The following is a 22,166-nucleotide window of genomic DNA, read 5'->3' on the forward strand; positions in this document are numbered from 1 at the left end:
GAGCGTCCGTTGAGGCCTTGTAAGGCATCCCAAATTTCCGATTCCGTGAAGGGCGCGTCGAGTTCTTCGACATCTGTGCCGGCGTATTGTGGATAGTCGCCATCGCCTGACGGGCCCAGTGGCAGATACGTCTCCGCCAGCTCCTTTAGGAACTCGCTCTCCGTTTTGCCCTGCTCCTTTTGTTTGTGTAAAATTCTATCAATTGCCAATCTCTGATTGCCTTTGGATTGCTTGTCGTCTAACAGTTTCTTTAGGAGGTTCCATTTGCACCCGGTTCTCATTTGTCCGTCTACCGACGCGCACACCTCGTTCCACTGTTGCTTGGAAAGCTCGATCGAGTGCGCTTCGATTTCCCGGTTTAGTGCCGCTACTTTCTTTCGCAGTCTGCGATTTAGTCTTTGCGTTTTCCACCTGGCCGTGATGGAATTCTTTGCCTCTAATAGGTGTGCCAATCTCGCGTCCATCCTTTCCACGTTCAGTTCAGTTTGGACAACCCTCGTCACGGTGCTAACATCCTCTTTGAGCCTTCTAAAAAGGCTGTCTAGGTCCGCATATTCACTTTTGTCTTCCTTCCTTATATTGCGGAAGGCGTCCCAGTCGGTGACCTGAAATTGTCTCGGTGGTGTCGCCTTGACGGGGATCGTCACCGCCAGTATGCAGTGGTCGCTGCCGAGGTTCTCGTGCAGGTTGCGCCACTCGGCCCCTCGCACGTTCTTGACGAAGGTCAGGTCGGGCGTCGTGTCCCGCGCCACCGACGTGCCTAGTCGAGTAGGATAGCGGGGGTCGGTCACCAGCTCTAGCGAGCACATAGTGACTGCCTCCAATAGCCGTTCTCCCTTAGGCATTGGCCTTGCATAACCCCAGGCTCCGTGGGGCGCGTTAAAATCTCCTGCCACAATTAGCGGGGCCCCCCTGGCCATTGAGGCCGCCTTCGTTATTATGGACGAGAACGATTGTCTGCGGTCAGACGGTGGACTGTACACGTTCACCACGAATACGCTGTTTTTCAGCCAACTGTTCGGTATGATTTCGATCGCGGTTACCTCCGCTTTCGCATTACCTAATTTGAAATCTCGTTCCTGGAAAGAGCATTTGTTCGCGACGAGCGTTGCCACTCCGCGCTTACCCTGTTCGAATTTCGACGAGGCGACCCGGTAGCCGGGCAAGGTCGCCTCGCTACCCAAAGTTTCTTGTAAGATTATGACGTGCAGTTTGTCCGCCTGTGAGGCAACGAACTGTAGCAGCGGAGCCGTGCGCTTTTTGAAGCTAGCGCAATTCCACTGCCACACGACCAGCTCTCTAGTTGGGTTGTTCGCCATGATTGATACATTGGATTTGTTTAGCACCTGCAGGCGCCATGTGTGCTTCGATGCGCGTCACTCTTGCCGCGAGCGCTACTATGCTTTCAGCTAGTTGCTGGACCATTAGCTGCAAAGAGCTAATCGACTGCTTAATTCCCAATAGGATGCTGCTGGACTCGTGTTCCGCCAGGTTTCCCTCCTCCGTCAGGGGAGGGGCCCTGCGTTTGACCGAGCGGACCGACTGCTCCCCTTGCGGGGTTGGTGTACTTTGCGCCACCTGCTGCTGCTGTTGTTCGGCTAGCTGAGAAGTGGAACCTTGTTTCCGAAACGATTCGAAATCCGCCCTCATTTTCTTAATCTCCTCTTTGAGGCGCGCGTTTTCTTCCGCTAGCTGAGCTATTCTAGGGTCTTCCTTGTTATGCTTTGGCAATGCTACCTGCGTTACCTTTGATTGTGATTTCGGTTGCGGCTTTGGCCTGGCCCGGTCCGCCCAGGTCGGCCCCTCTTGAATGCGCACTTGGGAGCGGGAGCGCACCCTGGAGAGGGAACGGCCTCTCGATCGGCTGCGCTGTCGTAGTGTCGGCGTTGTCGAACGTCCCCGTCTGGGTGCGCTTGCCACGCTGGAATCGCGTGATCTACCTTCCACCTGTTGCGGCTGGTTTTGCAGCCGCGATTTCTTGGCATTTCTGCGTCGGCGCCTCCTGCGCCGCACGACGTAAGGGATTTGGTATCGTTGCTTGCACTTGTTGTCCGCCGTCGGGTGTTGGCCCCCGCAGAGGGCGCACTTGGGCGAGCACTGGTGGTCTTCCGCCGGGTCGTTGACTCTGCAGCCGCGGCACCTCTTCTTGTGAGGATTTGGACACACGTCGACTCTGTGGCACAAGTCACCGCACCCGTAGCACACGTCGTTTTGCCGCTTGTATAGCGTGCAGCGTATTAGGCTTACGCCACACATGATATAGTTCGGCACTTTCATGCCGTCGAAGAGCACTACCACCGTCGAGGTGTTTTTGATCCGCTTGGCTTCCAAGGCCTTGGGATTTCTTTGGTTCACGATCATGGCCTGAAGCTGGGCCTCGTTGATTTCGGGGTCCACTCCTCTGATGACCCCCTTGCAGGTGTTGTCCGGCGCCGCAATGTATGCGGCCACATTGTATGCGCCTTCTCTTAGGTGAAGCTTCTGAATTCCGGCGTATGCGTTGGCGTTCTTCTCAGTCGGCGTGGACACGACGAGAATGTTCTGGGTTGCGTTCGGACAAACGATGTCTTCCTCGGTCTCGTTCGGCGGGAGCGAGGCCGCCATTGCTAGCGCTTGCGCCAGGCGAATCTGACTCACTTTTTTCACGTCGAGGCAGTCTCTCGGCCTCACTATGATGCGAATGTGGTCCCTCGGTAGCCGGGGGAGCCTCGATGCGGCGACGAGGCGCTTGATCGCGCTCTGCGAGCCAGCCGTGCGGCGGCCGCCCTTCGTCTCTGCTCGTCCCTCGTTGCCTCGGTCCGGAACGGTCGGTCCCGGTTTGGCCTTCTTGTTTCTGCCCATAGCCGTCGTCCAGCCTGGGCGATTCGCTTCTTCTTGGGAGATGTCCTCTCCCTCCACGACGGTCTCCATAGCGGGCATCCTGCCGCGCACACGTACGAGCGAGGCCTGGGCCTGCTCGCTCCTCGCCCCCGGCGATAGGCCTAGTCGGGTAGGGCTAGCTGAGCCGCTGCGTGGTCTGAACTAAAAAGTCTCGGAAATTGAAAAGAGTTCACTGACCGGAAGAAAAATCGGACATCGGCGTGTTCCTTAGAAGAAAGTGCGTCGAATAGTGCACATTTCGTTGCTAGGAATCACATAAATCAGTGCGAAAACGTGTACAGAAGCGGGAGCCGAGAATTCCACATCCGCACAGGTCGACTTCTTCTTTTCCCTCTTTCAGATAATTTGTTCTCTTTTCGTATCTCCTTATCGTTGCTCTTTCAGATAATTTGTTCTCTTTTCGTATCTCCTTATCGTTGCTTATCAGCTCGGTTCCTGTCAGAGCATGTCACCCGCAGTGCTGTGAAACACATTGTTGTTGATTTGGGTAATTCGTGATTCACCATAGGTTCACTTTATAAGGCAAAAGGTGAGGTTGAGATGACGATGCTGATGCCGGTATGATGACTATTTTCATAGAGTATGTCAATTACTCCTCCCGTTAACACTGCCAGGCGCCGCTCCCTCATCGCATCTCACAGATGTTCGTTGGCCTTCGCTGTCACTTCGCTGACCGGCTTCCCCTGAAGAGCTCTGATCTGGACTCGCTCATTTGCACCTACTTTCGACCTCCCTCTCTTATTACCGGTTCTAGTTTACGCACCTTAAAATTCTCAACAGAGGCAACTTGAAGCCGTTAGTTCTGGTCTCCGGAAGCTGCGTTTGGGGCTGTCCCTCGCCCTCCTGTTCTGGCCTCGCTCTTCGCTTTGTACTGGTCTTCCGCTGCCCGCACTACGAGTGGTAGCCTTTTCGCGATCATCGATTACGTCAGCGCCACTGATTTTCGGCGTGGCAATTTTCGCTTCCTGATCGGTTCCCACTTGGGAGCCAGGGCCGTTCGTGGTGCTCGCATCGAAGCGCTCAGCTTCATTTCGATGTAGGCTAGCCTATCTCCGACCACATTCCTCTGGTTCTGCTCGCTCTTGAGTTCATTTGCTAGCTTTCCGACTAGCTTTACTAGCTTATCATTATCCTGCTCTAGTTGGTCTATAGTTGCAAGCCAGGCGCACACATTCTAATGAAACAATACGCAACCTGCCCTAACATACCGTCTCAAACCTCGTTTCTTCTTGTGGGTAGGGACGCTCGCACTTTGTATGTTGATGATGATTTTATGGGCATCCTTTTGAAATGAGGCAGCCGATTCCATTCATTCTCTTCGTGCCGCAACCCATTCCACATATAGATAGATTGTGCGGAAGCTTCGTCTTTGCATTAGGAGATTCGCGGCTCCTCAACCCTCGCTCATCAGAAGGGAGGTGGTGTTAATCTGACAGCTCCACACAAACACACATCTGTTCAGCCTGTTCACCGTAACCCTACGCAATTATTACCCGTACATTTATCTTCCGCCACAATGCTCGCACTGCGATCGCGCGAGATATTCATTGCACACTATAAGGTGCTGCGCACACAAATGCAATCTCAAAACTATAACACCAGATAACAGATACATGTCTTGATGGTAGGCCAGCCTGATTAACGCGGATCTGACTTGCCAGAAATGACTCGTGGACCATGCGGCAATAGCAATACATGGCCGACGGAAGCCCCGGAATAGATGGACCGACCATTTTGACTCATCAATAAGAATCACTGCTCCAATACAGTCTTTCTCTCCCGCTGTCCCATATAGGGTGCTTGAGTTAGGCAGGTTATACTAGATTTATCACCATCTAGACCTATCTGATCCAGATCTTTCGTATTTAAAACCTCTACCAATATTCCATGGGCGTAGCCAGGGGCGGGGGCTTATGGGGCTTGAGCCCCCCCCCCCCCCCCCTCCGCCCTCCCTTTTCTGAAATCTTTTCGTGGTGTCATGCACCGCCGACCTAATCAACCCCCGGCGCTGGAAATCATTCTGGATTTTGTCTAGAATGTCCTTTTGACGCTCGAAAAGACATTTCAGCGCGATCATTGTGAAATCGGGCTGAATATCGTGGCAACGGCCATGTACTGGAAGTCACAACGCCAGGAGCCCCATCCGAGCACAATGTTTCCAGAGGCGTTTTGATGGTGAGCGGGCTCGTCGGGGCATCTCTTGGAGGCCGCGGAATCTACGGAGCGCATAAATTTTATTTCGGACATTTTACGGGTATAAAGTTCTCATAAACTTTTCGTGCGAAAGGTGCATTGAGATTTCCAAATTCCTGCTTTAGATTTTCAATTCCGGAACTTTGTGGATTTAATGTTGTTAAAGTGCTTGACGCCAAAGGTGCATTGACCTTACTGAAGTAGTAAATGGGACCATACGACGAGAGAAGCCAAATCAACACACTGTCAGACAAGTTGACAAAGCACGCAACAAGGTCCGATGAGACAAAGCGTTGTGGTGGTTTGTTTTTACCGTCATGTCACAGAAAATAGCATCAACATTTTTTTTTAACCTGTACCAAAGCAACCGTGTCAAGACACTTAAGCCAGCAAAGGTAGCTACATTCTTATTTATTTTTCTACTTTGACTTTTATTCGCGAGGACCCTTGAGCCTCTTCCATTCTTGGGTTTTTTTTTTGTTCTCGTTACCCGCGGGCAGCGGGAGCCCGCCAGAGCGCATGCGTTTTTATCGTGTTGCCCCGACCATCGCGCGGTACATTTCGATGCGCGTTCGTTTTTCTCTGACCGGGTGGATTTTCAGCGGGAAATGTTTTCGACGCTTTCTGGCTAGCAGACGAGAAATAGAAACAATGTTTGGTCGCTCGCCGTGATCACTGCGGGTAGGATTAAGAGACTTGACTATTTCTCGCCAAATTGGCAACTTTGAGAAGCTCCTGGCGACCGAAAATTGTGTTTAGGGACTTGGCTACTATATGCCTCCTTTTGGAAGTGGTAATTGGTATAGCTAGTGGCCGAATCGCACTCCCCTCGACGGCTCCTTCGAAGCATCAGATCTTCAAGGCCACGCTGGTGCGTCTTGCAAGCTCTGGAAGCAAATTCAGGAGGTGAAAATATATCATAGCTACCACATGTGTGGTGGGCCTCTTCCACTCGTCACCCTGGGCTCCCCAGGACTGCCCGAGATGCATCATTGTAATGCTCATTAGCTGAAATTGATATCTCGGGCAGTTCGGGACGGTCACTGACGGATAATTGAGCAGGCCCAGGCAGATCCCTCTGAGTAACAGGAATTAAGCAATCTTATAGGCAATGTTTTTGCGCCCTTCGAAGGGGGGAAGCAATAGGTGGCGTCCTAGTATCGCACCAGTGACGGTTAGCTCTATAGAGAATCTCGAAGACCATAGTTCTCGCGTCACAAACGCCTGCAACAACGAAAAACACGCCATTTCAACCATGACACCGCAGGTGCCAATGTCTATCTGACTATGCGACTGCGTACCAGGGAACGGAAAAAGTGTGTGACGTCATTAAGTTCGCACGGGGAACGTTAAAATGAAGTCATAGTGGCATAGCGTTAATATAACCATCTGTGCAAGGACCGCGTTCAGCAAGTTTATTCTACTGCAACTGGCGAAACCTGTTCGGCTATGAGAAAGCACCGCAAGTGTACAGCAGAAATTATCAAAGAACATCAGTTGGTCAGACATTGTGTTAAATTACGATACAATATTATGCGATAACTACTGTGTTGTTCTGTTATTTTTGTTTGTCCTCGGCTCAACAGGAAACTACAGATCTTTCTCTCCTGTTCTTTATTTTCGCGTTAGGAATGGGCAAATGATCGTTTGTCGCACCGTGGCTAGATTTTTGGCTTCCAAATAAAGCTTTTGCCGCAAATTGGCAACTTTTTTGGCTACTTTTTGGACTTTCTCGGCTACTTTTTCTTCCGAAGACCTGGTATCCCTGCTACGCGGACTCGACGGAACGTTGACTCGACGGAACGACCGTGTACGTTGAACATTGCATTTGATTGGACACTGTGAAGCGTTGGAGCAAACGGTTCAAAAAAAGACGTGAAAGTTGCAAAGACAATCCAGGACCGGGCCACCAAAGCCGCCACTCTATCAGCCCCAACGCAATTGCAAAGGCTGATGAGCTGATTATAGAAGAACGGAGGATAAGCATCGATGAATTGGTAGGATGTGTGAACATCAGTCACGGTTCGGGAAACACCATAATCCCTGAACATCTCGGTTATCGGCTCATGTGTGCGCAATGGATGCCCAAGATTTTGAACCACCGCCAGAAGACGGAGCGAATCCGGTAACAGAATGAGGGCGACGACTTTTTGTCGGCAGTTGTGACCGGTGGCGAATCATGGTGCCGCTACTACGAGCCTGAAACCCGACGGCGAAGCTTACAGTGGAAACATTTGAATGCACCAGCCCCGGAGAAAGCAAAGGCCGTCATTTATGGTAAACAAGGTTCTTGAATGACAAAGCTTCGTTAAAATATTTGCCCTAAACTTGTTCATTTCGTGGCCTTTACATTTTTGAAAGCAGCGGTATGCACTGCATTGCCGGTTTCAAACTGATATAGTTCTAAAGTTCGCGTGATGTTTTTTTTTACTTATTGAATGGAGAGAAACATGGAAGCATTGATATCAGTTATTTCGGGAAATTTTTTTTGAGACATACGAGCATATTCTTTAATGTGAAAATACATATTTTACTTGTCTTGACATTGCGTAGCGTTAAATAATTCATTTGCAGCATATTTGGCAATGTCAATGCAGTTATTATTCATGTATTTGATGCTTCGACAAATTCTGCAAGAAGGAGGCCCAGCTGGAACGTTAGCCCCCCGAAAGAAGTTTCTGGCTACGCCACTGCATTATACTGTACCATTACTTACCCTTGCAATGACTCCAGTTCTATCAATTTCTAGTGCGCTGTTCTTCCACTAATAATTCAATCGTCTTTTACTTTACTACTCACACCTTTTCTTCAATTGCAACGCTTCCGGAAGGTGGAGACTCCCTATGGGTACCGCTGCCTTAAAGGGACACTAAACGCACATAATAAGTCGACGTGGACTGTTTGAATACCGCTACAGAGACCTCGTAGCGCTTGTTTCGTGCCAAGAAATGAGTTATCTTACGAGAAAATTGCATCTGAAGGGTCAGAATGCCTTTTTCGAAATTGATGTCTCCCGCCACCCAACCGGGGGAGTGGTGGCGTTGCAAACGCCTTCACCACCCATTGCTGCTCTCGGTGAGTGAAACGGCGAATGACAGACGGCGGCTCCGCGGGTCAAGTTTCGCCGCTGTAGCTGCTTTTTCGTCAAGGGGCGTAGACCGTTCGTGCTCCCCGTGACATCACGTGCAAGTTGAATTCTCTGCTACTTGCTGTTTGTGCGAGTTTCGCGAGGCAGCGAAACCAGCACAGCACTACGCGATAACGAATCTGATGAAACGCGAAAGCGTGGTCGGCGCAAAGTCGGGCGAAAACGAAACTTTTCGACCGCCCGCGCACTGCCCGCACCCTGCCAAAGGTCTTCTTTTCTTTCTTTTTTTTGCGGCACACACATGAGTCACCCTGTGAGGCATATTTGATCCGGTATGTTATTGCGCTCACGCAGTCAGCTTGAGCCTGAAATAACAGTTCTTTGCATTATCAAACATATTTGTTCTCCTGATTTTTTCGTTGCTGTATTTCTAAATCTTCGTGCGCTTTTTGTTTCAGTCATTTGCACCCAATTTGGCGTCTCTTATTATCTCACTTTCTTTTTGGTGAATCCTGGTTGTTTATTTACACTTTCAATTAACCTGTCCTTGAATGCCAACTTCCTTGACCTTCCCCTTCATTCCGTGTCCACGCTTTCGGGTTGCAACTATTTGTGCACTTTAGCCGGCCATTTATTTCCATTGATGTTTTCTAGTCTACCTTCAAAACTAACATTTCTAAACGCTTCTGTGAGTTCAAACGAAGCCCAACCGATCCCTCCTGGCACTGAATCATTTGTGAAATTACCATGGGTGCCGTGTAAAACGCACAATAGCACTCCTCCTACCAACCGGTATCCTATACCAAGAAGGTGTCGTATTAAAATAACCCTATTTGATAAAAAAAAAAATATACAGGTGAGATTTTGCGTTATCTCCCGGTGCATAACAAAGAAGGAAAAGCGAAAAGAAGAAAACTGGATTGCTTGTTTAACCTGACTCATCTGCAAACTGAGTGTGCGAAAAATCAAGCGAAAGCTTATCGCTGTCACGCGCTGCTTGTGCTGTGCTGAGAAGGCACGTCGAGTGTCCCCTTCCACGTCACTCGATAGCAGTATGAGCCTCCACAGTGTATGCGCGTATAAGCTTGTTATGCGCATGCTTGTTTGTTTGTGTGTTTGTACTTGTGAATGTGTGCCTGCGTGCGTGTTTCTTTGTGCGTTCGTGTGCGCGTTTTGTGCCTGCTTGCGTGCATGCGTTTGTGTGCGTTCCTGTTCTTGCATGAGCGTACGTGTAGGTGCGTGATTACGTGATCAATTGCGCGTGTGTATTTGTTGTGTTTGTGTGCCTACATTTTTATTTGATAAAGTGGCTGAGTAAGTGCGCGCGCACGAGTTTGTTTGGGCGTGTTTGCCTGTATATGTGCGTTCGCATTTTTTGTGTGCGCTTGTCTATGTATTTGTCCATGCCTGTGTGCGTGCTTGTGCCTCCGTGCATGTGTTTGAGAGGAGCGGGTGTGTACTGCTTGCACGCATGTGCGTGTGTGTATGTTCGAGCGCGTCAATTATAATTTGATACAATCGCTAGGCTTTGACAGCTACGTTTACATTCAACAAATTTCACCAAAATCGGCGCAGACGTTGCCGACAAGAACAATTTCTCGGTTCGCATGTACAGTAACACCTCGCTATAACGAAGCTGAACGGGAAGCCGAAATCAGTGACATCCATTACATAGTTTTATCCATTATTGCTCTTTACTGCAATATGTCCTAATGGGATGCGCAACTTCAAACATGCATGGAAGGCGACTTTACGGTCCGCGAAACGCATGTACGACCCCGCAGGGAATGCCATTTTAATGAAAGAGCAAGGGAATCTTCAGCATTCCTAACACACGGCCTGACTCCAACGCCTCTGCCTTCTGTTCCAATGTGATGGACGTTCGTTTCCACTTTCCACTTGGCTGGTCGTGAAACCGGCGAAACGGGGATGCGGTAGAAGAAAACAGGTAGCAAACAGCGAAGCGAACGTCCTAGTCGGGCAAACCGTGGCACACAACACGATGCGCCCACTTAATCTCTCTGTCTTCTTATAGCGAAAGCTTTACTGGCCGCGAACTGTGCGATTTCGCCGTGGAGGTGCTCCGAGGAGGCACATGACGTCACAAGGCGCGCTTCATCGCGGATATTTCTCTTTCTCTCACTCCCTAACCACTACTGCGCATGCGCCACTAGTAGCACCGAGCAACAGGTGTTCCGCCAGTGCGCAGCGCCGCGCCTTTCCGCACCCGGCGTTTGGTGTGACGTCACACCGCGTTCCTCGTCGTTGCGCTCGCCGCCGTTCTCTCGTCTGCTGCGTCGCATGCCTGATAATATGTCGGAGAATTGAAAAGGAGAACTCGCGTGCGCCACAGCCACAGTTGAGGCGGCAGTATGGATGGCGACAATTCTGATAAGCAGGAGGAGGCCTGGAATCGACATCAGAACGAAAGGAAGAGGAAACGAATTGCCCAGGAAACAGACGAACAAAGCGCCGAACGACTGGCTAAACGCCGCAACATAGCTAGACAACCAGACTAACCTGGACTTGCAATCAAAATTAACCAAGGCTAACCATGCTATGCCTTAGCTTTCGCTACATATATCCTGGCATAGCCGAGATAAGCCACTACCAATTTTTTTTAGGGTCTAAAATCGTTTGCGCTTGTTTAAAGTCGCAAGCATCTCCCCCTCACTATGCTCGGAGAAAAAAAACCTAAAAACAAAACTATTCTGTTGCTCCATTTTTGAAGGCAACGACGAAACTTGAGCTGCGCTCGGCGGCGCGTTCACCGTGCGCACGCATTCACGAGCTATGAAGAAGAAGCTAGTGAACTGTCCGCAGCTGTTCGAGTCCTTGCAGCAGTATCACTCGACCCGAAAAACAGGGACGCTCCCACCCGTCATAACGTGGGTTGACGGCATCCCATTCCTCCACAACCACCACCAATTTCGGCGGCGGTTAGACCAGCGACGGCATTTCTCGCGACTGCGCTGCCGTCGCCTCCCCACACGCCCGCGCCCAGGTCACTGCCGGCTTACGCCTCTCGTACCAACAGCAACGCCCCTTCTCGCTTCGCCGATAAACAGCGCCATGGAATCGGGAGCCAATGCAGGCTCAGATCAGGTAGCGTCGCCGCCGCGGAGCATCCTGGATGGCTTCGTGTCTTCCTCGGACACGCGGCCCATCATCCAGGAGAACGTCTACGTCATTCTGGGCCACGGCAAGTTCCAGAGGAGGGTGCTGCTCTGCGCCGTGCTTTGCCTGACGGTGCTTCTGCTGCACGCGTTCGCGTACCGACTCATCGGTCGTCCCGTGCAGCACTGGTGTCGCCCGCCCGACGAATTTCTGCACGTGCCCGTCCAGGAGTGGAAAAACGTGGCCATACCCGTCTTGGCCGACGGCAGCCTCAGTGACTGCACCGTATACGACCCACCGCTGCCGGTGAGCGTTCGAGTCTTACTTCTTATTTCGAACGCGTGTATGACCCCACACGTTGACGGTTAAGAACAGAATAGGTTATAGAGCAGACGGAGACCTGGCGCTGTGACATCTTTCAGCTGACGTGGGAAGGTTGTTTAATACGTAGATTTGCGTGATCTTCGTCTCGGCCCGTCATGTCAGTTTACTGCCCTTTATTTCCTGTTGCCCAAATGTGGCAGCAATCTTATTAGACTTGGAAGGCAATAAAACTGCGCATACAGGCATACCTGCGGCGAACTGTTTGCATTTATAGCGCAATATTTTGTTTAAACTAATCCATTTGCAAAGTCAGACTCGTTCGAAGCCGAAAGACGGAAATGACCCGAATTCATGCAATGTCCTGAATTTCGCGTTAAACAGCTTTGACTGACCACACGTTCCTTCCTCGTAATTATTAACCTGTAAGTTTCGAAGCAATTTGTTGGTGTTCCTATGAAATTACAAGAAAGTTAATGTTCTGGAATGTGGGAATGAATGCTATCACCCTACGGACTTCCATAGTGCCGGTATCGCTCCTCACCAGATGGTAATGTGGAATATCGGGCGACGTCTCCTCTAGAGATACTATGACATAGGGATGGGTGCCTGCTCACGGTCTTTTCTGGCGCTTTTATGAAAAGCAGAACTGTGGAAAAGCTCAGACTTCGTTGTTTGAGCGTGCATCGTATATGTAATTTTAAACGCTCTTGGGCCTGTTCTGCAAATTGTATAGAGTTTATCTTTATGATTGTTTTCCATTTAAATAAAGAATCCCAGTTTCGCCATAAGGACGAAGCAGTGAATTAGATAGCAGCATCTTCGAATATTACACGAAGTGTATGGTTCGTATCTGTAGTAGCAATCTGAATTGCAGCAGACGTATGCTTACTAAATAAACGCCCGTATTGTGGCACTTGTGGACACCTGAACAGAGCAAACTCGATGACCGCGAGCAGCATCGGTGAGAACTGCAGGGTCTCGTCGGCGTTGTTGCTTTGTGCTGACGTCGCGTTCCCGTACTGCGGCGGGCTCACTTTGGACACGATGCGTGCGTCCATATCGCGCTTTGCAAGAGCAGGTTCTTGTCGACGTTGTCACTTATCCTCGTGTTCCTTAACGCCACCTCTGGGCGCCTCCTTCGTTCAGCTGCAGCTTCCGCCGCAGACGCGCCAGCACATTGTTTCTGCTCCTGAATTAACGGAGATCACTTTGCGCGTATACATGCGAGCCCGCCTTGCTTCGTTGTGATTAGCGTTTCACTGGATCGAATGCACCGGTGTTCTGACAACACGCGGACGCATGTTCTTGCTATTTGAGGGACGCGATGTTTCGCTGCGGAACCCACGCAACGGCGGCTGTCATTCTAGACAGTGTGCTCCGGCTACAACGTGCGGAAAAACTGTAGCACAAGCCGACATGGTCTGGGTGGTCTGCATAGGCTGCGTAGGCTGTGGTAGAATTGGCTCCAGCAAGCAAAGTTGTATAACCCGAGCTGTCAGCCTGCAACTCTTTCTGTGCACCAGTCTGTGCGATAGGCACAGGAACACGCCTAAACATCTTTCAGCAAATATGGTGTTCAGATCCTGACTCGAAGGGAGATCATAGACTCATTCCGAGTAATGTTCTTCCGAAAACGTTTTAGAACTAAAGGTATCCGTATTTTTATGTATAATAATTGATGACGGAGAAAAATGGCGTTGAATGATAAAAAAAAAAAGTTGCAGTTTCGTCCGAAAGCCAAAGCATCGATTGCAACCGCAGCTAAGTTGACAGCTATACGAAGTAAGGATAGTATTTTCGTAGGCAGCATCAACTTTGGAACATATGTAATTAACAAAATTAACAAGCATGGTGTCACGCGCGCACAATCAAACATGCAAACATCTCACTCGATGATCGCAGAAACTCGCTGTCTGAACGCTTGAATGAGGACGCACGGCAGCAGGAGCGAGCTCAATGAACATCGTGCTACATCCCCTCCTTCCCCTTCCTCCGGAGCCTTGCATGAGATGGAAGACGGCGCGCTTCCTCTCCGCTTTCCTCCCTTGCATGCGCGAGATTGAGTCGCTATCATCGGCCCACCGTGACACACTTTTACTCGCAAATACGGTGCGCGTCGACAATTTTATCGCGCTTGCACTTTATACGGATCATCACGCTCACGCCGACGCCGACAGCGACAACCACAGCAAAAATGCTCCGGGAATGTCTGTATAATTGCCATCGCAATAAAACGCGCCCACGTCTCGACGCTCTCGCTTGAACCATCCCTAATTGTTAGACCAGTGGTTCTCGGCCATAATTGTGTCAGGAACCCTTTGTGGGCTAGTGGAAGTGATGGGGGCCCCCTGCAGTGAAATAGTGGGGGAGGGGGTACCAAAGCACTATATTCTTTTCGACGAACAAAATTAGCAACACACATTGTAACGTCTTTTATTATTATTTTTATTGTTATCTTGTGCGCGTTGCCGCCGCAGTTGCGAGAGCAGCTCGCAGAACTGGGAATGAGTCAAGGCTAAACTGGCCTCCAAAAATGGTGCAATTAAAAAAAATTTAGAACAAGGTTTTCGAATACGCATAGTTTAGCTTTAAATATTCAATGAAATATTGGGTAGTGATTTGCGCATGCATTTATTAGCAAGTTAGGTTAATTTGATAAGTTGGAAATTTGCAACTGCAATTTCAATGTTCTCAAACTAGACAACTAAGCCATTGCATCGAAACGTTAGGCATTTGCATCATGTTAGCTGGGAAAATTTATCAATTCTTAGTAGCTGTTCTCATCAACTTGCGCTTTAAATACCGCATCAAATGCCCGTAAACACGGAGCTATTTGATCCTGTGCCAGTCGTCACTCATCGCACGGGCTATGAAGCAGTAAAGTGAGAATCAGAGGTGGTGCTGATAAAAAGAAAAAGAAGACGAGAAAAAAAGAAAAGGCATCCTCGCTGTCCGCAAGCCCCAGCCACTGGCTTTGTTCACGGTTGTACCGTTTAGAGGGTAAGTAAGCTTTTCAAGTGAAATTTAGCCGGCAGCACGGAATTATCAGACAATAAAATAAAATATCGCCACAATATTCTGAGATTAGATACAACGAAAGGACTGCGTTTGCTCGCGCACAACCTGCAACATATTCGATTTGATTCCAATATTTGTATCCAACCGATTATTCTAACAATTTAGAATGTTCATTCTTCCAATCGAATTCGAATATACGATTCTTTATTTACTTTTTGTATTTTTATATTTTGTGAGCTTTGGTTTAGCGGACCCTCATTATAACACCCTTTGGTTAGTGGATCGAGCTGCTCGGGGTCCTCGCCTCGAATCCTGTCGTCGCACAACTTCATCTATGATTAGTTATTAAAGACGGTCTTTCTTAGCGATGTTGCAGTTTACGAAATCTAGTTCACAAGTCGTATATCAACTTGGAACGAAGTTTGAGAACGACGCCAGTTTGTGCATAGGTGTTCCTTATTTGTGAGACGACATGCCTTGCTGTTATGTTTATTATGGAGCTAAAATCTATTAAGAAGCATTCATTAACAACGTAAGTGAAAGAACAGTACACATTTGCGGCTAGTTGGACGACGGTAACCTAAAAAGTATTGCCAGTTTCAAGTATCTCTCCAATTGAACGTCCCTCGATAACTCACTCGCTGGAATTGAAAAATTGCAGTATGTGCTCTGAAGTTGTTCGTTAACAGTTAGAGGAAATTAGTTAATTAGTCAAGTATGCCTTTTGACTTTCTTGTGCAAGCAGTGTCGGTCTCTTCGAGCAAAACTAGTAACCATTCTAAGAGAGGCGATTTACGACAATTTTTTAATGCCCGTAAAGAAAAAGGCAGATTCCTCGCCACGCTAAATATGTTGTGGGCACAGCTACCCCAAAAGTATCTAAAAAGAAAAGCCATCTGAATATTCCTCGGGTAGCGTGCGAAAAATGCTGTAGGGATGTTACCATGAGCAGCTATATAAAACTTGAACGGCGAAATCAACGAGAAGCGAAACCGAAAGGCCAACATCTGGACCAACGAAGGTGTAATGCAGAGCGTTTGTACCGGGCTCTCTCCCGCGGAAAGTTTTTTTAGCCCCGCTCTTAGGCACCCGTTACTGTAGCGAGCATGGGCGTCGGCGTCGACGAGCAAACGAGCACAGCAAAGCAAGAAAGAGCGAACGCTGAGCGCAGCGGGGGATGAAGGACGCGAGGAGGAGAGCGAAGGAGGAGGGTTTGGCGAAAGCGTGAGAGCCGAGGCGCAGTGGGGCGACGATACTTCCATTTCGGAATTTGAAGAGCATTAATAAATTTTAGATAACGGTAAAATCCGCGGGTCATGGATGTTTCGGTCATTTTTCATTGGGTTTTAAGGTAGGGTTGGTGTCAGTCAAACGTTTAGGTGTGATATCTACGTAAATGGCTTCAAAATAAGGCTCCATATATATATTGCAATAACGGGGTGCGTCAGGTAAATATTAGAAACCTTTGCTAAATTTCTTCGCCGGTTGATGTAAACTATTGCTCGAATAAAAAAGTATTCGAAACATCGCCACTCATGGGAATGTTACAGTTACGTCAGGTAAACAATCGTGACTCCCTCTAGAATAAGAAATTGGGACCTTAATAAATTGGACGGGACGAGATGTTTCCTTGTGTGTCAGCTTGCATGTATTTTGGCTGGTTTTCTTGTGCACAGAAAAGTGCGATAAAATGAGCGCGGTACATAATCTACATTATGAAAAAACGTGTTTAAGCATGCACTTTCACAGGCACTGTCTGTGGAAATAAATCTGCAGACATGTGTGCGCTTAGAAACAAGGTGAAAGACGTTTTTCTTTGCTTGACACTGTTGATTATCCATCACTTTTTTTTTTGCCCACGATGGCTTACTTCTTTAGGGCCATTGGTAATGTCACATGCTCATTCTAATTCTTTTTAATGCGACGACAGTAGGTCACGAAAACATCGAGTTGATGCGTCGCGTGAGGCCAATGGGCACTGCGACAAACAGCACCCATTGCCGTTTCGTCATTGGCGCTTGAACGAAGCTAGCTCATTTCTGTGGGAACAATGCCTTTGGAACGAGTGTTGGATACGCACGCCCAGGCGGAGGTATCCTGTAGTATTCGCAAAGTTCGTCATGTAAACATTGTTATCTTGACATCTAAATATTGCGCTTCGAAATCTGCAATGAATTTTAGGGATACAAAATATGACAGTGTCCTTCAAGTATATTTCTAGGAAGATCGCAAAAGTTGAAATGCTTTTGCTGACTCTAGAGCGACAGTGTGTTCTTATATCTGCCACTTAAAAGTATAGGTCAGGCCGTTTAGCTAAAGCTAAAAAAAAATAGGTAGCGCCCATTCCACGATGATTGTCGACGGTCATGCATTTGCCATTGAATAGATATAGTGACACAACACATTGCAACCGTCGAAACGAGTTATGAACGAGGTATGGACTGCAGCGGAATTCCTCCTCTGTCCTTCCCTATAAACACTCGGCGCCATCTGACGCCGTCGCCGCGAAGCCTGAGCGTGGCCTCCGAAATTCATGGCACGCTATTGCGGGCGAACGCTGAGAAAGACGTCATCCAACAGGGCGGCTCATCTCTCGCGCTTCCTTCTGTACAAGGTTCGCCATCTGTAGGCACTGCTGAGAATTCCGCTCATGGCCCCCGTGACGAAGAGCTTGGTGCGCAGATGCCCGCGAACCCTGAGAATCGTTCCGCTGCTTGCTGCACACCCTAGGGCGCGTACTCAGTCACCAGAGTGGGCGAGAGGTTCGTTGAAGAGCGGCACATGCCCAGTGCATTCGTGGCGCAGCCTGCTAATCCGCTGGGTTGCCCTCCTTGACGAAATTTTGTGACGTGGGTAAAATTGCAATTAGCATCGACATATTTTTAAACGATCCAGTGCAGAACGCCACATTCCCGTACCTTGTTTCCCAAGCTGGCGTCAAAGGTGCTTATGTAAGAGCGGCACATACCTATTCGCACATGACGAGTGACCCAAGTTGGCATTAAAGAGGTTCATCGAAGAGTAGCACAGAGCCACATCCTACACAGTCGCGCATCTGCAGTGACCGATGCCGGCGTGAAGAAGGCTCGTCCAAAAGCGGCACCGTTGCACACATTGGCACCTTCTCAGTGGTCCAAGTTGGTTGTATGGTTGTTGTCGAACCCTGTTACCTGAACACAGGAGCCCGATGCGTAAGCCATGCGACCACCACAGACCACCTTAGGACCCAGGTAGGCGCGACAACGGTCACACACACACACACACACGCACACGCACACGCACACGCACACGCACACGCACACACACACGCACACACACACGCACACACACAGAGAGAGAGAGAGACCCAGACAGACAGACAGACAGACAGATGGAAGGATGAACAGACAGACAGACAGACAGACAGACAGACAGACAGACAGACAGACAGACAGACAGACAGACAGACAGATAGACAGATAGATAGATAGATAGATAGATAGATAGATAGATAGATAGATAGATAGATAGATAGATAGATAGATAGATAGATAGATAGATAGATAGATAGTCCTAGGAAAGTGCCTAAAATAGCCTATGAGTGCAAACGCATGAAAACGAAGCAGCTTAATTTCCAAACACTATAATGTTTTAGGAGTGCGCATGGCACAACGAGTTCATCTTGTTCAGCTTCTTGCCTCTGAGTTCGCTGCTAACATGAAAACCAGCTCGTCTTATTCCGGGTGTGACATAAGCTATTATTGGCGTGTGCTAGTTGGTGCCGTCGCGGCGTTGGCGTACTCGATGAAATGAGTCATTGATGCATTTTTCGTTTTATTCGAAGGGAGAAAACGGCGAAGGACGAAGAGTAGTGTCTTGCAACCAGTGGGATTACGCCGGTGACCGACAGGAAGACAGCATCGTCAGCGCCTGGGACCTGGTGTGTAGCCGCCACTGGCTCTACGCGCTGTCGGAGTCCACATACATGATGGCCCCCATGGTGTTCGTTCCACTGGCAGGAATCGCGGCGGACCGCGAGGGGCGCAGGCCCATTATCCTTGCCGGCGCCTTCACAATGCTGCTTGCGAGCCTTGCTGCCAGTTCGTCGCAGGTTTTCGCCGTGTTCGTTGTGACACGGTCTTTTGTTGCCGCCACGACCAGCACCACCAATCTGCTGGTTTTCATCGTGCTTTACGAGGTGACGGGCGAGGAACATCGCGCTCTCTACAGCCTCCTGGCTACGAGCATCGGTTCGGCGATGGCGATGCCGCTGATGTCCCTCGTGTCGTTGGCCAATCCGCGTTGGTGGCTATCACACACGTTCCTCGCAACGGTCACGGCGGTGGCGGGTGCCTGGTGCGTCATGATCGACGAGTCTCCGGTCTGGCTCATTGAAACGCACAGAATTCGGCTAGCCGAGCTCGTGATACTGAACGCTGCCGCGCAGAACCGCATCGACCTGGCCAAGGCCAGGACAACGTTCAAGGCGCTTAGGCACCAGCTGGAGAAGCGAGAGACAGCGCCCCCGACGAGCACCACCGGCTCGGCCAGCGTATCCACGCGTAGCCGGCGCGCTGTATCCGTCCTCATTTCCTGGTTCGGAGTGTGCTTTGCTTTCTACGGAACAGGCCTTCGTGAGACGGCGCTCGATACCCATTGGGCGGTCTTGGCATTCACGCTACACGTGCTGCTGCTCATCGCCACCTACCGAGGCATCACTAAGTGGGGCCAACGAGTCTCGTTGTCCATGGTGCTGGCGTTGCTCTGCGTGTCCAGCGCCCTCCAGGCCGCACTCCATCAATTGAAAATCACCGTGCCCTGGACCGTGCTTACGAGACTCGTGGTCAACAGCAGCGCCGCCGTATCCATGTCGGTGAACTACGGCTACACGACGGAAGTGTTCCCCACCTCGATACGAAGCAGAGGGCTTTGCGTGTCGTACTCGGTCGGGCGCGCTGGCGCGCTGCTGGCCACGTTTCTGAACTCGATGTTTTCTAACAATGCTCTAGTATTCGACATCACCATGACGCTGATCGTGTTCGCTAGCGGGATGGCGATCCAGTGGCTGCCCGAAATATTTGTCCACAAGAAGATGCAGCCGTCGACACTGGAGCCGGCCGCATTGACCGATGAGCAACGGAAGGAAGCGCTGAAGGCATCCTTGGCCCAGGGCACGGAGTCTGTCGCCATGAAGGCCAAACGTCACAAACGACGTCGCAAGCCAGCACACGACGTGACGTCACCAGAAGTGCTAACACCGTCTGGGATGATGTCCCCAATGGCAGTGGTTAGCACAAGTGACAAGTACCTTTATTCGTCCAAGAGTGCGAGACACTCGCAGCAGAATAAGAAAGGAACAAACAGCACGGTCGTTTCGCCACCGTCACTAGGACCCATTTCGCGCTGAGCGCATCTTTAATTGTTACCTAGCTACATCTTTTGCTTTCGCTGCAAACAGCATGGTATATTTAGTTTTGTTTCGTGTTTCCATGCATATTATGACACTCTGCTTTTAGTGAATTTCGTTACAAATGTTTCATTGTACATCGACTGCATCAGACACCGCGTTTTTTATTGCTCTGGTGAAACTTTTGCTCTTTCGATGGAACTGTCCTTTGCGGCCCTGTGCTATAGAAGGCATAGCCATGGGACCCCACCCGCGGAAATGTGCAGTGATGCTTACGCCAAGAGCAATTGATATAACGCGTCGTTTTCTTGCGTACTCGGGGACCTCGAGGAATCGGGTCTGCTTGCAGCCGCGCCGTCTATTTGCCTATGACTGCGGGGGGGCGGTCTTGCTGTCTCAAAGAGGCATATAGCCTCGCAACGGCCTCGAGCATTCTGACTGAAACTTGCGAAAGTGTACTTCTTTGAGTATGCCACGCAACTCACGCTGTTTGTTCCTTTTGTGTGGCTGATCAAACGTAGAGTGGTCATCCGTAAAAGTAGGCGCAACTCCCCCGCCGGCCGAACTTGCCGTTGTTAGGAGACACGTTCCCGCAGTGTGACTATAAATAACCGTTCTAGTAGGTAGAAAGCAGATATTTGTGACAGACCGATCACCTTTGTTGCCCTTGACGGCTACGAGAGTGCGAACTATGCATGCCGATACCTCGAATGGGCCTGCGAGCAGGACTGCCGCCTTTTCATGGACACAGTTTGTGCGATCGCTCTTAGGCTGATCCTTATTAATGTCGTAAGACGTTATCGCGCCCTAAAGTGTGAGCCGAGTATACCATTGCTAAAAGGGGATTGCGCAAGTCATGGCACTCATAATTCAGCACAGCAGGGTGCCTTCTAACCTCAACGAAAAGATTTGATGGAAGCATTTTAGATATTGGCGCCTATGAAAGAGGCGGGGTCCTGGTCATGCCATTAGTAGTAAAGCTATGTAATACAACTGCTTTCAGATTGATTTCTTTTAGAAACTGCATCAGCACCGATATTGCAAATCGTTCCGATAGAAATAAGCATTTGAAGTGAGTGATATAATGAACACACTTCAATAGAGTTGTCGATTTCTTCAAGCTGAGATCAGTGCTCGGGTCAACTGCATCTGGTAAAAGACCTAGGAATGGCCGAACATATGCGGTGTATTTGTACTTATGGGTGACAATCTTCCGAATAATTAATTGGCAAATTTGTTGAATTTTGTATATTTAAACGAAGCGATGCGCTAGCGAAAAGCGTTTATAAAAGCCGATTGCAGTAACTTATTTTAATCCTAACCAATAATACATGATCTTTGTATGCCTGAGCAGCCTCTGTGGTTGCATTTCATAGTACTTTCCCCAACGAGGCGACTAAGTCGCTAGAAGTTATCGCGAAGGCCATTGAAGCATGGTTTTCTTCGCCGTGGCCTGCACGTGTCATGTTTGCTAGGTGTACTTCAGACTTAGTGTAATTTGCAGTAATCTCATGTAATCTCAAATGCTCAACTATAGGCTCTCTTCCCATGCAGTACTGCGATTTTTATGACAAACCCATTCGATAACACCTTTCCTAGGGAACGTTTGAATATATTGTACTGCTCCTTACAATACAGATCGAGCCCGAATACCTGTGAAAATGATAAATTACAGATTAAGAAAGCGCGTAGTGATAAGATTCCAAAGAATGCTAATCGCATAAAAAAATTCACTCTCCATCCCGGCCCTTCGAAAGTGGATACCCGTCCCAGCTCTTGAGAACCTCCAGTACGAGTTATGCGGGGTGAATACTTTATTCCTACGGCGGCACATTATCGAGCGACAGGAAATTGTGGTCGCGCAGATTCCCGCTGTTTTCGAATCCTACGCGAAACGACAGCACGCCGCCGCTGTTAATATGGCCATTTTTCTTCCCCTTGCCGCTCACCGTATTCACGATGCAACTCCGGAGTCCTAAATATGCGTTGCCTATCTAAAGCGGTGCTGCTGCAACATTGAAATGAGTTGCTAGTGTGGTTCTTTCATACATGAAAGGCTACTGACGTCGCTTCCCATGTCGCAAAGCTGCCATCGCCGCGACAACAGTAATCTTTTCCGGGAAACATATGCGGGGAATGCTACGTGCTTCGTATTGTTAG

The 22,166-nt window shown here is 49.3% G+C and overlaps 1 protein-coding gene across 1 annotated transcript; it reads left to right on the forward strand.

Annotated features, from left to right (window-relative positions):
* Nucleotides 1-11,233: 11,233 nt before the first annotated feature.
* On the forward strand, nt 11,234-21,014 carry LOC126524244 (solute carrier family 22 member 7-like). The gene is made up of 2 exons (XM_050172575.2): nt 11,234-11,584; nt 18,444-21,014. Exons 1-2 carry the CDS (start codon nt 11,234-11,236, stop codon nt 20,004-20,006), a joined length of 1,914 nt encoding a protein of 637 aa, XP_050028532.1. The 3' UTR covers nt 20,007-21,014.
* Nucleotides 21,015-22,166: the final 1,152 nt, after the last annotated feature.

The sequence above is a fragment of the Dermacentor andersoni genome, chromosome 3, assembly GCF_023375885.2.
Source record: "Dermacentor andersoni chromosome 3, qqDerAnde1_hic_scaffold, whole genome shotgun sequence".
In the NCBI taxonomy this organism is placed as follows: domain Eukaryota; kingdom Metazoa; phylum Arthropoda; class Arachnida; order Ixodida; family Ixodidae; genus Dermacentor; species Dermacentor andersoni.